The following is a 14,572-nucleotide window of genomic DNA, read 5'->3' as shown; positions in this document are numbered from 1 at the left end:
CCCTTACTCTGTCTCCCTCTCCCTCACCCTTTCCCTCTCTTGGAAGAATCAGGGGTCCTCCAGACCTCCCACTATCTCTGCCTTCCATTCTAGGAAGGGAGTTTCAGATCCTTGCAGCGTGGGAGGGGACAGGACTTGTGGCCCCAGAGCGACACTGCTTTCATTCTAGGACAGCCTTCGAATGTCCTTTTATGGGGTAGTGGGTTTTTGGCGGTCCTTATTCCATCGTTCTGGAAGTTGATCCAGATGGGGATCTTTTAACCCTAATCTTCTATAAGTCTAATCTCTGAGATTCTGTCTTGCATAACTGGGGGAGGACTTAAACCTCCCCTGCTCCTGCTATACCACCAATGTGAGTGATACGAGGAAGTCGATCGAGAAGTGCCTCAGGTGTCAGAGGAAACCATGCAAACATAAGGGCATTGTCCCTTTGCAGAATGCTTGGTTCAACAAGGAGAATGTGCTATAATGCCACATTTATTTAGCATGTATAAATCACCTCCTCCTACAGAGTGCCCGACAGACACGGGTAAACAGGTATTTGCACGCACCTGGAGGTGGTTACTGTAATTTCGCTCTAAGCTTCCTGGTAGCTGAGGTAAAAAGGGGAAAGCCACAAGAGGTTCTCACTGTGTGATAAAAAAAACAAAACAAAACACAACATAAACAAATGTACCTGTGGGAGCAAATGCTTTTCTGGCACTGATTTCTAGGAGGTATTTATTAAGTGGTCTTAATGTACAGACAGATTTCTTCAACTAAACTCTCCCCACGAAATTTCCATCCTCATGAAGCTCAAAAGCAGCAAACACTCCTGGGCAAGATGGCAGGCAGCTGCAGGGGCGAGTGTGGAGGGAAAGAAGAGGACACTTTCGGCTGAGGGTTGGGGAACTATCACAGAAGGCTTCATGAAGGCAGTAGCATTTGAGGAGGGTTATGAGGGATGGGTAAGATTTTGGAAAGTGGAGGAGGATAAGAGAACAAGCATTTTGGGCTGAGGGACTGGAAGTAGCTGTGGAAAGGTGAGGACACATTTGGAAGGCATTCTGTAGGTTTGAGGAAGGTGGGTGTTCAAGTGGATGTGGGTAGTAGAGGAGAGAGAGGCCTCCAGCCCGTGCCCTAGGAGGGGGTGTGGGGGTGGGCCGGGGTGGGGAGCAGTGGGCCTCTGGACTGGCACAGCGAGCAGCCATAGTGAAAATGGTGGTCGTAATGGTGACTGACGGCGTTCAGTGAGCACGCGGCGTTTCCCAAGCAATGTGTAATCTCAGGATAACTGCGTGGGGGCACAAAGAGCTGTAGAAACAGAACGAAAGAAGCCAAGTAATTTGCGTGAAGCTGCACAGTGGGGATCGATAGCCAGGCTAAGTCTAGCACAGGAGTCAGCCAACTTTGGTAAAAGGTCAGATAGTCAATGTTTTAGGCTCTGGGGCCATGTGGTCTCTGTCTCAAGTACACTGCAGGTGCAGCGTGCAGCCAGCCGTCGATGACATAGATGAATGCGTGTGGCTGTGTGCGGCTGAGACTTTGTTTACAGAAGCAGGAGGAAGGCTGCATGGTTCATGGGCCATAGTTCACCATAGTTCGCCAACCCCTGGTCTAGAGTCCATATTCTTAACTACTCTGTAGGTCTTCTGCCTGTTCAGCCAATACTTTTCACCCTCAATAAACCACAAGTGTGGATGGTGATAGTGTGAAACCTCGGGGAGGTGTATGGATGAGAAGGGCCTCATTTTGCATCTGGTCTGACCCCTGACTGCTCCAGAGCATCCAGACTGCTGACCCACTTAGTCACACTGGGAGCATCCCAGATCCCTGCCTCCTCCATTTAAGATGGCTTCACTTCTCCGTGCCACCTTGCTGCTCATGTTAATTCCTCCTCCTTGAAAGATTTTCTCTAGGGTTTAGAGGTGGAGGATGGTAGGGGAGGGCAAGAAGATGATGAAAGCTGTGGCCCAGCCTTTGGGGTTTTGCCTTGGAACACTTCGCTGTCCCTTTGTCCAGGACCTTTAAAGTCTTGCTCTCTCTGCCTCCAGGGTGACAACTATAGGAAAACAACTGGGTGTTTTCAATCTCTCAATGCACAGTCCTTGGGGATCTTGCTTTCTGTCTTCAGATGACACAATACAGACTGTACCTTGTTCTAAAGCTGAACCAGGTGGGATCCATGGATTTTGAGGCTCTATTGAACCCACGCAACAAATATTTACTGAGCATTTACTACAGCCCAAACACCTGACAGAGAGATATGGTCCCTGAGCTCACAATGCTTATAGACTAGTTCAAGAAATTGACAATATTTATATACATATTCGCCAAAGGTATACTATAAACTGTGGTAGGTGCCACGAAGGGTGTGCATATTATCTTTAGAAAGAAGAAATGCCTTGCATGCAATAGGTCTTCACAAAATAACAGTTCTTTACGTATGAATATAATAGTAGCCTAGAAGTCATTACTCCTGGCTTTTATTCTTATTTTTATGCTTCTTATTCCTGTGGAACAAAAAAAGAAATGCCTCAACATTTGGTTTTCAATGTAACGAATGTGACCAATAACTAACATTTCTGTAATCCCGAGCAAGGAAAGAACTGTTTTCAACTGACATGTCGTCATTTGATCGCTAGGCTAGATGTACTTCACCACCCCACTTTTGCAGGTGAGGAAACTTTGTTCAAGGTTGAAAAGTAGCTTATGTTCTTCAAAACTTCTAGGCTGTTAGAGGGGTAAAAGCAGCAGAAACCTTCCCATATGCTGGTTTCTGAGCCCGAGATTGAGCACTGCTTGAGGGAGTGTGTGGGGTTCTGGAGTCAGATTCTCAGGGTTACACTCTGGTTTAACCAGCATTTATTACCTGGTCCCTGTCACTTACCCTTTCTGAGCCTTATTTTTCCCATTCGTAGAATGGATGTAATAATGTTACTGCTCGCTTGGTGCTGTTATGATGATTACATGGGATAATGCATGCCAAATGCTCAATAAATATCAGGGAACCATTACTGTCACGTATCACAAGACAAAACCGCAGAGGGCTCAACATAAAGTTTTAGAAATGAACAGTGCAAACTTGGACAAGATAAAAAGGTCCCCATTGGGTTTCTTTATTTGTATAATGGGCTAAGATCCCTCGCGGCTTAGTGTTTCTGAGGTTTAAATGGGAGAACGTATCATGAAAATTCATATCCCAACACCTGGCATGGGGTCAGCCCTTGGTGAGTAGCAGTTCTTATTATGGCAATGGGGCAGGTCCAATGAGTGAGAGGTCAGACGCTCATTTGGGCAGGGATCTGGAAAGCCCCGGTAAGGGAGGGAAAGAGGAAGTCTGGGAATGCAGGTGCATCAGAGTCCCTTGGCCACAAGTTCATGGCTGAGGGCCAGGTGGGAAGGAAGAAATAAGGACTCAGCTGTAAAGACCAAACCTTTGGGGCAGGAAAAATGGGAAACAGAGGACTCAGGGTTGAAGAAGAGGAGAGATACCCTGACAGGGCGTGGGCATACATGGCCCAGGAGTGCATGACACTTGGGATGAAGGCTGTCCCCCCCAGCAGGCTCCTTACTTCTTTTGATTTGGGAGCCAAACCACACCTAGAGCCTGCTGCTGGTGAGGCTGAAGGAACTGGGATGTTGAGCCATTCCAGGCCAAGCCGGTGGCTCATCCGGTGGGTGATAAAGCACTGCCATTGTCATATGTGAACGAATGGGGTGGTGATTGCTGACATGACAAGACCAAGGAGGCTGGAAACCACCTCCCAAGTTCAGACCTTAATGCATGTGTTTTTACTGGATATCATGGCTCAGGTGTACATGCTGGTGGGAGGCAGTGGTCTCTGGAAAACCTTGCATGCACAAGGAGTCTTGATGGTGCTGTGTGAGTAGCTAGGCTTCTGTAAGTCCTGCCTCCTGCAATGGGGTGTTTCTTGGAAATACTGATCTCTCATCCGCAGTCACGGTGAGCTCGGAGAGAAAAGGTCTAAGAAGCAAAGTTCCTCTCCTCCTCTGTAATTGGCTTCTTTGTAATAACCCAAATCTTGCTCCCTGGGGGTCTGGACAAAGCAACCATAGCCTAAGGGTCTCCCAGGACAGCAAATGGTGATAAAGAAAAACAGAGCAGGAAATAGGAGGATGAGATGTATGAGTCCTGTCTTCATCAACTGTTCCAGTGGGAGTGGGGAGAGCAGTGCTTGGAAACTGTGCTGGAGGTCTGGGAGGGGGGCGGTATGAAGCAGGAGAGAGAAGGACAGGGCTTCTGTGATAAAAGAGTTTTTATCCTAGCTCAACCAGGGAGACTGGTGACCAGCTCGGCATCCTGTGCAGCTTCTCAGCTCACAGCATGGTCTCAGCAGCAAGTCTGATATTCTAATACTTGAGAGAGGGTGGCCTGTGACCATCCTGGATGTCATGTCAGGAGCTGGGCAGTGGGGAAAACCTAAGTTCTTTCTTCTCAAAACTCCCAAGGGCCAAACACCTGGCACTTTCTCTAGAAGGCCAATAGCTGCCTCATCGCCAAGATAAGTCAGGGCCTCATTAGTCGAAGGCGATGCTTGTTTCCATCACTGTGCACAAGGGTTTGGGGCTGAGTTGCCCATAATGAGGTTTGATGAGGACCTCCTAACTGTTCATACACTCGGTTGATGATGATCAGTGTTTCTAGAAGGATCTGTATGGTTTGGAGTAGTGGTTCTCAGACTTTGGTGTGTGTGAAAAATAACCTTGGTGCATTAGAAATCCAGATTCAGGGCTTGCATCTGTAATTATTTGGACTTAGTGAGTCTGAGATAACTCTAGGAGTCTGTGTTTTTAATAAACTCCCAGATAATGCTGCTGCAGGAGCACCATGAGTCTCAGAGGAAGGTAGGCACTGTGGGATGCGTTCCAGGCTGGGACTCAGGAAAAGGGAGTTGTGGCCCCGGATCTTCCCCTGATGTGTTGTGCAACCTTGTGCAAATTACTTCCCACCCTTGGACCTGTTTCCTCTATAACGTAAGGGGCTGTGTTGGATCTGCAAGTCTCAACCCACGTTCACAGTCAAGTTGCTACTGAGCTTTGACAAAATGCTCCCAGAGTCTCCCAGTCTACCATGGCGTGTCCACGCATTGGGGTCACTTTGCCTGTGTATATATGTTTAAAAAGCTTCTGGGTGATTCTAATTGCTGCTGGAACGGAGAACTACTAGATGATACCCGGTGTTCCTTCTGGTTCTAGAATTCTGAATCTGTGCACACTACATTACCTATGCCTCATTTCTTCATTAATCCCTGTCGGGGGGGAAGAGTTTTCTACGTAAGACAATTTTCCAGATAATTAGAGTCCTCCATTAAGCACCAACCTCTTAAAACTTTCGCCCTTCTTTGATTTTTCTTCTTAAACAAAACATCAACATCTTTTTGATGATTTAAAGTCACCACCACGGTCATTCATTCATGCGTTTATTCAGTAAATATGCATTTGGCATCCCCTGTGTGTTATAGGTGCTTATGGGAAAAAATGTCATAGTGCAGTCGAAAGATGGATGGACCATGGGCCATACTAATGAAAGTGACAACTAACGTGAGCATTCATCACTGTTACTTACTCTGTGGGGGGTACTGTTCTGGGCACTGCAGTTTCTCCATCTCATTTCATTCTTCCAACAATCCTCTGAGGCAGGTACAATGATAGCCCCACTCTACAGATGGGGAAACTAAGGCACAGAAAGGTTTTATACGTTCTCAAGGTCGCACAGATGTTTGAAGCAGAGCCAAGATTCCAATCAGGCCCCAACCTGTCTGTATGATCAGGGTCAATCTCACTCCCTCCCAGAGCCTCAGTTTCCTCTGGTGCTGAGTGACTCCAAGGCCCCTTGGAGGGGTCCCTTGACTCACACCTAATGGGTCTGTGTCTGTCTGCCCAGGTCTCTCAGGAAGTCTCTCACCTGCATCAAAGAGAGCCTGCGTATCTTCATCGACCTAGGGGAGAAAGACAAGGCTGCTGAGGCCTGGCTCGGGGCTGGGCGACTCCACTACCTCATGCAGGAAGATGAGCTGGTGGAGCTGTACCTGCAGGTAGGTCTCCCGCAGAGCTCATCTGCCCACTTGGGCCATTAGAGGAGACAGCTGTACCCTCCAAAGTGACCAGCTGTAGCTAGAGAGTGGTGATATCCATGCTGAGCCCTTGGAGGGAGGGTTGACCCTGGGATGCTCCCTGGGCACAAGATGGAACCAAGGGAGGGCTGGTGACCAACAATCCCTGAGTCCCAGATACATGTATGAGCTCTCAAAGAACGTGCTAGGAGGCTCACTCATCTGTCACGTCAAGTAGATCTATTTTTGCTAAGCTCAACACACACCTTTACTTTGGGGTTTCACTGCAATGTGAGGCAAGGTTGTGTGCAGGGCGTTAACATTATTGTCCTCTTCCAGTCTTTTTTCTTGTGTCCCTTTAATACCTGAGCTATGGTAGAGTGCAGTGATTAAAAGCCTTGGAGAGAGACAGGGCTGGAATCCAATCACAGGGCCATCAATTACGGACTGTGTGACCTTGGGCTTGCTACATTAGCTACTTCTATGTCATGGGGCCTCAGTGTCCTCATGGGTAAACCCAATCTCTTAGGGTAAGGGTTAGGTGTGTCACTTGCATAGTAAATACATATGCAAAGCAAGCATTTACTAAATGCTTGGGACTTAGTAAATCCTTAATGAATGGTATTTTATTATTATTATTATTAAAAATCCCTTGGATTTTTTTCTTTGTAATCATCATTTCTGTTATCTGCACAAGGCTGACATTATGATGGCATATATTATTTGTTCCATTGAAAATATGCCAGTTATCTTTTCTTCCTTCCCATTTCTTATTTTCTCCCTATTATTCCCCTTATTACTTAAACGCACACAAACCCACTTCCACTGAGGCTTAATTATGACTGTGTAGCATTGAGCGCGCACTCACTATGCACAGGAGATTTTGCAAGCACGTCACATACCTGCTGTAGTTGAACCCTCATTCCAAATGCAGCAGGAGTTTCTACTCAAGCTCCCATTTTACGGATGTGGCTCAATGAGCCCGAGTAACCTACTCAAGGTGACCCGGCTGGTAAGTGGTGAAAACTGCACACCGACAGTGTGACATAACGCCTTCACTCTCAGCCTCTACGCTATTCTGCCGTGGGATGTTAGAGCTCGGAGGGCTTTCGGAGAGCAGACAATTAGGTCTTGCCTTTGGCTCTCCAGGAGGTGAGGCCCAGAGGGAGCTGAGCCGTGGGGTTGTGCATCGCCTGGCGGCAGAGCCTCCGGATGGCAGGATCCCATCTCCTTGCCTGTTCCTCTGTATGGCGGGGTCTTGCGCCAGAGACTCCACGGCCAGGCCTGGTCCCAGGCCCGCACAACCCCAGACTGGTTCCCGCTGTTCTGCAGGGCCATTCTCAACCTCAGGCTCTCTGAGGCCCCCTAGTGGTGCTGCAGATGCTGTGGGGTCCATCTGCCACTTGGGCTTCCTCTCCGCCTTCTGTTTAGATGCAGTATGGAAGCGAGAGCTAAAGAGGTCCTGGGTGCCAGGAGAAGGGTAGGGGGCTGGAAGGCACTAGCATTTCTTTGCCACTCACTACTATGTAAACACAGAGTTCCCGTCTCCTTTCTGAGCCTCAGTTTTCCATCTGCGAAGTACAGGTGTTGGATGAGATCACTGTTTTCCAAACTGCAGCCATTTATGGGTGAAGTTCATGGTTTTGCCATGTTCATGTATTTTCTGTCCCATTACTATTTTCTTTGACTCAACTTCAAATCAACTTAGTTTTTTACACTAAATAACACTATCTGAAACCACAGGTGTGGATGTATTATTAATCTTTTCTCTAAAACACATTAAAATAAATACTGAGCTATTAAAACATAAGATGTTTGTCTACGTACTGCTCAAAATCATCTCTCGGGCTACCACAGTAGTCTCTCATACCGTGGTGGGGAAATGTCAGACTTGGGAGTCGCAAAGGCTTCCTACCGGCCCTGTGAGTGCGGAGGACAGTTCAGGTTCGGAGGATGTGAGCAGAGGGTTAACCCAGGTGGCCAGGATCTCATTCCTGTCGCTCCTGTGGATATTTGGAAGGCCTCTCTGCCTTTGACACCTGTCTCTGTCCCATCCAGGCAGCCATCCAGAAAGCCCTGAAGTCTGAGGAGCCCTCTCTGGCTCTCAAACTCTATGAAGAAGCAGGTGACGTGTTCTTCAATGGGACCCGCCACAGGCACCGTGCGGTGGAGTATTACCGAGTGAGCCCCGGGCTGCGTCGTGCACCAAGCTGGGCCCTGGCACAAACGTGGGCAGGGCTACGTGGCCTAGGGTCCCCTTCCCCTCTCCTGTTGGGATTCCTTTTTCTTTCCTTCCTCATCCAGTGCCCACCTGCTCTCCCTTTTTTCAATCAACGGGCTCTCAAAGAAGGGGTTGATAAACTCTGTCATTCCTGGGCTTGATAAATTATCCTTTCTGGGAAAACACACCAAAATAATTACACCTCTTGGGTGCATGGTACTTTACCATTTCTAGCATACTTCTGTGTTTACCAGAAGGTTCCTGTGTACCACTGGCGGCATGGTAGGAGATGATGGGTCCCCGGATGAACACTTTCGTTTTACTATGTTTTTATCAAGTGTGCACATTCAAATATATTTTAAAAATTAAAAATGTGTAACACCAGCACATCAAACCCATGACTTCACAGATATTATTGCAAAGGATGAGGCAAAGTAATAAAAGAGCATTGATTTAAAAATAATAGTAATTAAATAATTGTGCAGATGTTAAGCAGATATGTCAAAATCATAATTGTTCATCACTGACTGAAAGTCGGAAACCTCATTATCTTATTTGACCCTAAAATTTCATTTATTCATTCATTTGCTCATTCAGCTCTTTATTCAGTCATCAAACATTTATCAGTGTGCCAGGGACTGAGCTAGGGGAGGGGAGAACAAGAAGCATGTCGCTGACTATTGAGCTACGCGTTGTCCTATGCACTTTATAGATGAGAAAATTAAGTCTAGAGGGATGAAGTGACCTGCCTACAGTTCTATCATAATGAAAGTAATAGAAATGACTATTTGTTGGGCCCTCTCGGACGCCATGTGCATACTCCACAGATGGTGCTGTGGTCGCTAATGGATCATGGGGCTGGGAGGTGACTACGTTCCCATGTGACCTCAAGAAATGTCACCTTCCTTTTCCTCATCTCCGTTTTTCTGGTCTTAGGAGGTCTGATGACCTTTAGTTCTCCTACCTCTAAAATCTGGGCAGAGCAACCCAGAGCAAGGGCCAGGAGAGCGAGCTGTGAAAAGCCATGGCCATCCCCCCAACCCCTACCAGCAAAATGTAAGCCTCCTAGAGTATGGTCTGTACCAAGGATTCTTAGCTGGACTACGTTTCCACGTGCTTCTGTTCTCAGGCCGGGGCCGTTCCTTTAGCGAGGAGGATGAAGGCCCTGAGAACAGAGCTCCGGGTTTTCAACAAGCTGACAGAGCTGCAGATCAGCCTGGAAGGCTATGAGAAGGCTTTGGAGTTTGCCACCTTGGCGGCCAGACTCAGCACGGTCATAGGTAGGTGGTCCTGATGGTCGGCCATATTGAATGGGAGGGCTACCCGCTTATCCAGTGGGGGGATAACGGAGTATAACAGCAGAGGCTCTGGAGTCGGACTGTGTGGCTTCAAATCCCAGGTGCCAACTGAGATCTTAGTTGCAAGCAAGCTGCTTAATGTCTATACACCACAAGTGTGTCATTGGCAAATGGGGATTAAAAACAGCCCCCACCTCATGCAGTTGTTATGAAGACCAGTGATTATCCGCGTAAAACCCGCAGCACAGAGCTTGATCCCTAGGTCCTTGCTGAGTGTTACCTGCGCCATACTGATTACCATTCCACCGTCGGCATTGTTCCCCAGGGCAGGGTAGGTGGTATTTTATCCTGTGCACAGGTAATGCCCCTGTTACCAGAGGCCTCTGCTCTAGATTTTTAATGGGTTGATTGTTAGTCAAAAGCACATTTTCCACACGGAATTGAAAAGTAAATGAAGATCAAATTCCCATGAACTTAACTCACTGTGTAGCTGAAAACGCTTGCAATGACCCCAGAAGCTAGTGGGAAACAGGAAAAAGGCAGGGGGAAAAAAAAAAGATGAAAAAAAAAAAACCCCTCCTCTTGAATGTTGGTCTTGAGGAAAAGCAGGTTTGATTAGAGAAGGCTTGATTTGATGGAGGGGCAAATGGAGTCTTCTGGGAGGATTCTAGAAGGGACTTCTGGGCATTCTCAAGGGCCTGAGATGTGGATGGCACTGGACTTTATTGTGTCTAATTGCACTTCAGAGCTCTCTCTCTCCTTTTCCTACCTTTTTCTTTACTGCAGAAAATCTTATCTGAGGGACAGTGTGCTATCTCAGGAAAGGCGGTGGGAGCCCCAGGCAGCTCCCGCTCTGAGCACTCCTTTATCCTTCCCTGGACAGAAGCTGAAAGGAGGCTGTATCACCCTTTTGTGCACTTCCCCGTGACCGGATTTTTCCATATCAGAGAATTTTCTCTCCCCTGGATTTTTTTCTTTTATTTTTGGCTTTTGTCTCTTTGAAGCTTAAAAGTGATGTTTTTCAGATTGCATCAAACAGCCACCTTGCAAATATTCCAAAACCACAGTGGGAAGCCTTTGTTCTCTTTAAAAGGCCACTTTGTATTAAAGGAGTTGGTTATTAAAACAACAGACCCACCAAAACCCAGAACAACAAATCATAGACCCATTAGAAACCAAGGTTCTAAAGCATGAGTTAGAAGTGGGTGGTGGGGGGCGTTCTCTGTAGTCATCTGAGACTTCGAGCTGGTGAAGGAGCCAGAGGGTGACTGCTCCTGGGGGCAGCCCCAGGGAGCTCTCTGAAGGGGGAGGCTTTCATGTGGAGAAGACGTTTGTACTACAGAGTTATTTGTTACAAAGAATCCTTAGCTACCCCATCAAGCTAGTTTTGTCACCATGTTTCATTACAGGGACTTGGGAATAATCATTTCCCAGAATCTTGAGTTACAGAAACATCTATTAAAAAGAGAAAATTTTTTTCAGGAAATCGTCCTAGAAAATCTTGACGAGCACACGTGCTCTAAGCTGTCACTCCCAGAGCCTAGTGTTTTCTTTTGCATCACTTACCACAGGTGTAATTTTGCCTTCGTGTGTGAGATTATTCAAGGAACATCTGTGTCCTAGGAGACAGTGAACCTCACACGAGGACAGGGACCTCTTCTGCTTTATTCCGTGTATCCCAAGTACAGTCCCCGATCCCTAGAAGACCTTCAAAAAATAGCACAGAACGGGGTGAGTGATCGGATGCCCGTGAAGTGTTGGCTGCGAGATCTTTCCCTTAGTCTTCCAATTCCTAGGAGATCAGAAGCAGGAGCTGGTGGCCTTTCACCGTCTGGCTACAGTCTACTATTCCCTGCGCATGTATGAGATGGCTGAGGACTGCTACCTGAAGACTCTGTCCCTCTGTCCACCCTGGCTGCAGAGTCCCAAGGAGGCCCTATACTACGCGAAGGTGTATTATCGCCTGGGCCGACTCACATTCTACCAGCTGAAGGTAAGAGCCGGGCTAACGAGGCTGTGTGAGAGCTGCAGTCCCACCCTATTCTTCCCTGACCCTTCGCCTTCAGGGTACAGTCGAGTGGCCCAAGATGGGGAATCACATCTCATAGGGTGGGGAGTGACTCCTCTGGGGACATGATGGTTCTTTTCAGCCCCAGTGGAGACCTCAAAGATGCTCCTGTCTGCTGAGGAGAGGGATCCTAGCTCCTCTTTCTCCTTACCCTGCTATGACTTCCGTAGCCACTTTATCTGTCAGGTACTATGGGGACATTGCCCGGTCCCTGTGGGTTCCTCGAGGGCCTATAGAAATATGTGAGATGCAAAACAAAGGAACTATAAGCTCCAACATTGAAATAAAAATTAATACTTAATTGTGCATCTTCAAAATATTATAGGTTAACTAGTCAGTCGTGACATATTTCTTATAAAGTTATATAAGACTCTAGGAGAAACCTGGGTACATGCTAACATGTTTGAGATAGTGAGGTGGGGTCTAGGAAGGCAGACATGTCTCTGTCCTAATGAGGCCTTAGCCCTGACTCTCCTGCTTGCTCAGTAGGAGTTGAATTCAGAGCTTCTTTTTCCAGGCACTTCTAGAACTGTGTTGGTGGTCTGAAAGTCTCTGTTACAATTCTGGCCCTCGAACTTTTTCCCCGGTATTGGCTTCCCCTGACCAGAGGCCCCTGTCTGCACCAGCACAGCCCTTAATCTCTCTCTCTCTTTTTTTTTTTTAAAGATTTTATTTATTTATTTGACAGAGAGAGACATAGCGAGAGAGGGAACACAAGCAGGGGGAGAAGGAAGGGAGAAGCAGGCTTCCCCGCGGAGCAGGGAGCCTGATGTGGGGCTCGATCCCAGGACCCTGGGATCACGACCTGAGCCGAAGGCAGACGCTTAACGACTGAGCCACCCAGGCGCCCCCAGCCCTTAATCTCTTAATATCCTTCTGAGTCACGCCTGTGTTTGGCCCCCAGGGGAACCTCAGGGCAACTCTGCTGTCCTTTTCTTATTTACCAGACATTGTTTCTGGCCTGAATTAACTATTGACTTATGAGGGTTAATGGGAAACAGACAACCCTTTTTGAATCTCACCCAAATAAGCCTCATTCCTACCATGTGGGGAGGGACGACGGGGTAGTGAAGGACTCCCCAGCCATCTTACCTCTATCCCATAGCTCCCCAGAAGTGGTTCAGGGACAAGGAGTGTATGACCGGATTGACTCAACCAGGGGATCTAGGGGCCAGGCAGAGGAATTCAACTCAAGTTAGTTTAAACAAAAAAGGCAATTTATTGGCTCAAGTAACTGGGAAGTTCAAGTATAAATTTAGGAGTTTTAGGTAGTTCTGGATGCTGGCACTCAAATGTCATCACAGATTTCCTCACCTTTTCCTGTTTCTCTTCCCTCTGTATGTTTCTACTTCTGTTTCTTGGTGTCCTTTGCGTCCAGCTATTGGCAGCCTCAAGCCCATGGCTAAGAGGGTGAGGGACCGTTTGCTCTGTGAGGTCACGCTGCGAGGTCCCAGGGAATGACTGGGCTGGGTCGGCCTGAGTCATTTAGGAATCCCTGAGGCCCTGGGCCCAGGACGATGTCGCTTCATGATTAGCTGAGCCTGGGTGAGGTGCCACCCCTGGGCCTGAGGATGGAGGGCCACTGAGGGAGCAATGTCACCTGTCTGGTCCACGTAGAGGGGGGCAGGAGGTCCCCTAGGAACCAGGAGGAGGGGGTGGGAAAGTGTGTGGGGCAGACAACAGCTCGAGTTCTGAGTCCCCGGCCCTGCTGAAGTGTTTGCTTACTGCTGTCTCTTCTCTGCCCCGTTGCCGTGCGGTTAGGATGCCCATGATGCCGCCGAGTACTTCCGGCTGGCCCTGGCAGCAGCGGTCCTGCTGGGTGACGAGGAGCTGCAGGACGCCATCAGAAGCAGGCTGGACAACATCTGCCAGAGCCCCCTGTGGTACAGCAGCCCCTCTGGGCGCGCCTCAGAGAGGGCACGGTGGCTGAGCGGTGGGGGGCTGGCCCTCTGAGGACAGCTGTCCCCGATCTGACCGGTGGCCATGGCCAGAGCTGCCTCCCCGCCCAGGGCTCCTCCACCCCGACCTGGAGGGTCTGTGTCATCACCCGGCCCAGTCCCTCATCTTCCCAGGGGACGAGCACAGCCCAGAGGGAGAGGGCCTCATTCCAGGTGGGCCGCACAAGGAGTGGATGATAGAGCAGGGATTGGAAGTCCTGGTTTCGTGTCCAGAGCGTTTCCAGTGGACTCAAGTCCACACGTACAGCCTCTGTCAATACGCCGCTCTCCTAGAGAAAATGGGAAAGCTTGCCCCTAGGGGGAGCCTCTCTCCTGCCCACAGTGAGGAAAGGAGGCACACTGACTTCTCTCAGGGAAAGCCCCCCTCCCCTTGCCAGCAGAGAAACTGGTAGTTTCTTGCTTCTCTTTCTTCAGCCAAAGGAGGTGCTCCTCCTCCTGCTCATGGGGACTGGTGGGTGGGAATTCACCATGCTCTTAGCTCAAAAGACGGCCTCAGAATGGCCAGCTCAGCACACACGGCCTGGGGTCTCATGCGGATTCCCTTCTCCATCCTGCCTGAGGCTCTGCTCCTCCATAACCTTCCAGAAACTCCGGGAGGCTCCTCAAGGGCCAAGGCTGAAACATTGAACACTAAGAAAATTATGACATAAATTACATGTAAATAGTATATATTATTAAATATTGCTCTTCTACTTTTATGCACATTTGTCTCCTTTATAATGGGGAGAGATGAGATGGGGGAGGCTTGAAGGTTGGTTTAAACACCGAGGTGCCATATGGATTTCAGGGCGGCTCCTCAACAAAGCATCTCTATCAGTTATCTGTCACTGCATAGCACATGGGGTGGCTTGGAACACCCTTCATCTCATGATTTCTGTAGGAAGGCAGGAACCCAAGCATGGCTCAGCTGGTCATCTGGCTCAGGGCAGCTCACAAGGCTACGGTCAAGGCTTGTCAGCTTCGGTCTCCTC

At 48.5% G+C, this 14,572-nt stretch overlaps 1 protein-coding gene across 1 annotated transcript in view; it reads left to right on the top strand.

Moving 5' to 3' along the window:
• The window catches only part of LOC118006593 (SH3 domain and tetratricopeptide repeat-containing protein 2-like), a 50,860-nt gene extending 36,630 nt beyond the window's left edge, over positions 1 to 14,230 (top strand). The window contains exons 13-17 of the mRNA XM_034999307.1: positions 5,888 to 6,038; positions 8,115 to 8,237; positions 9,407 to 9,557; positions 11,372 to 11,568; positions 13,405 to 14,230. Of these exons, the coding sequence (XP_034855198.1) occupies positions 5,888 to 6,038; positions 8,115 to 8,237; positions 9,407 to 9,557; positions 11,372 to 11,568; positions 13,405 to 13,596 (814 nt within the window). The 3' untranslated portion in view covers positions 13,597 to 14,230. The remainder of the gene's footprint in view (positions 1 to 5,887; positions 6,039 to 8,114; positions 8,238 to 9,406; positions 9,558 to 11,371; positions 11,569 to 13,404) is intronic.
• Positions 14,231 to 14,572: the final 342 nt, after the last annotated feature.

Source organism: Mirounga leonina, unplaced genomic scaffold (assembly GCF_011800145.1).
Source record: "Mirounga leonina isolate KUSES-001 unplaced genomic scaffold, KU_Mleo_1.0 Mir_98, whole genome shotgun sequence".
NCBI classification, from domain to species: Eukaryota; Metazoa; Chordata; class Mammalia; order Carnivora; family Phocidae; genus Mirounga; species Mirounga leonina.
This window is presented reverse-complemented; position numbering and strand designations above follow the sequence as displayed.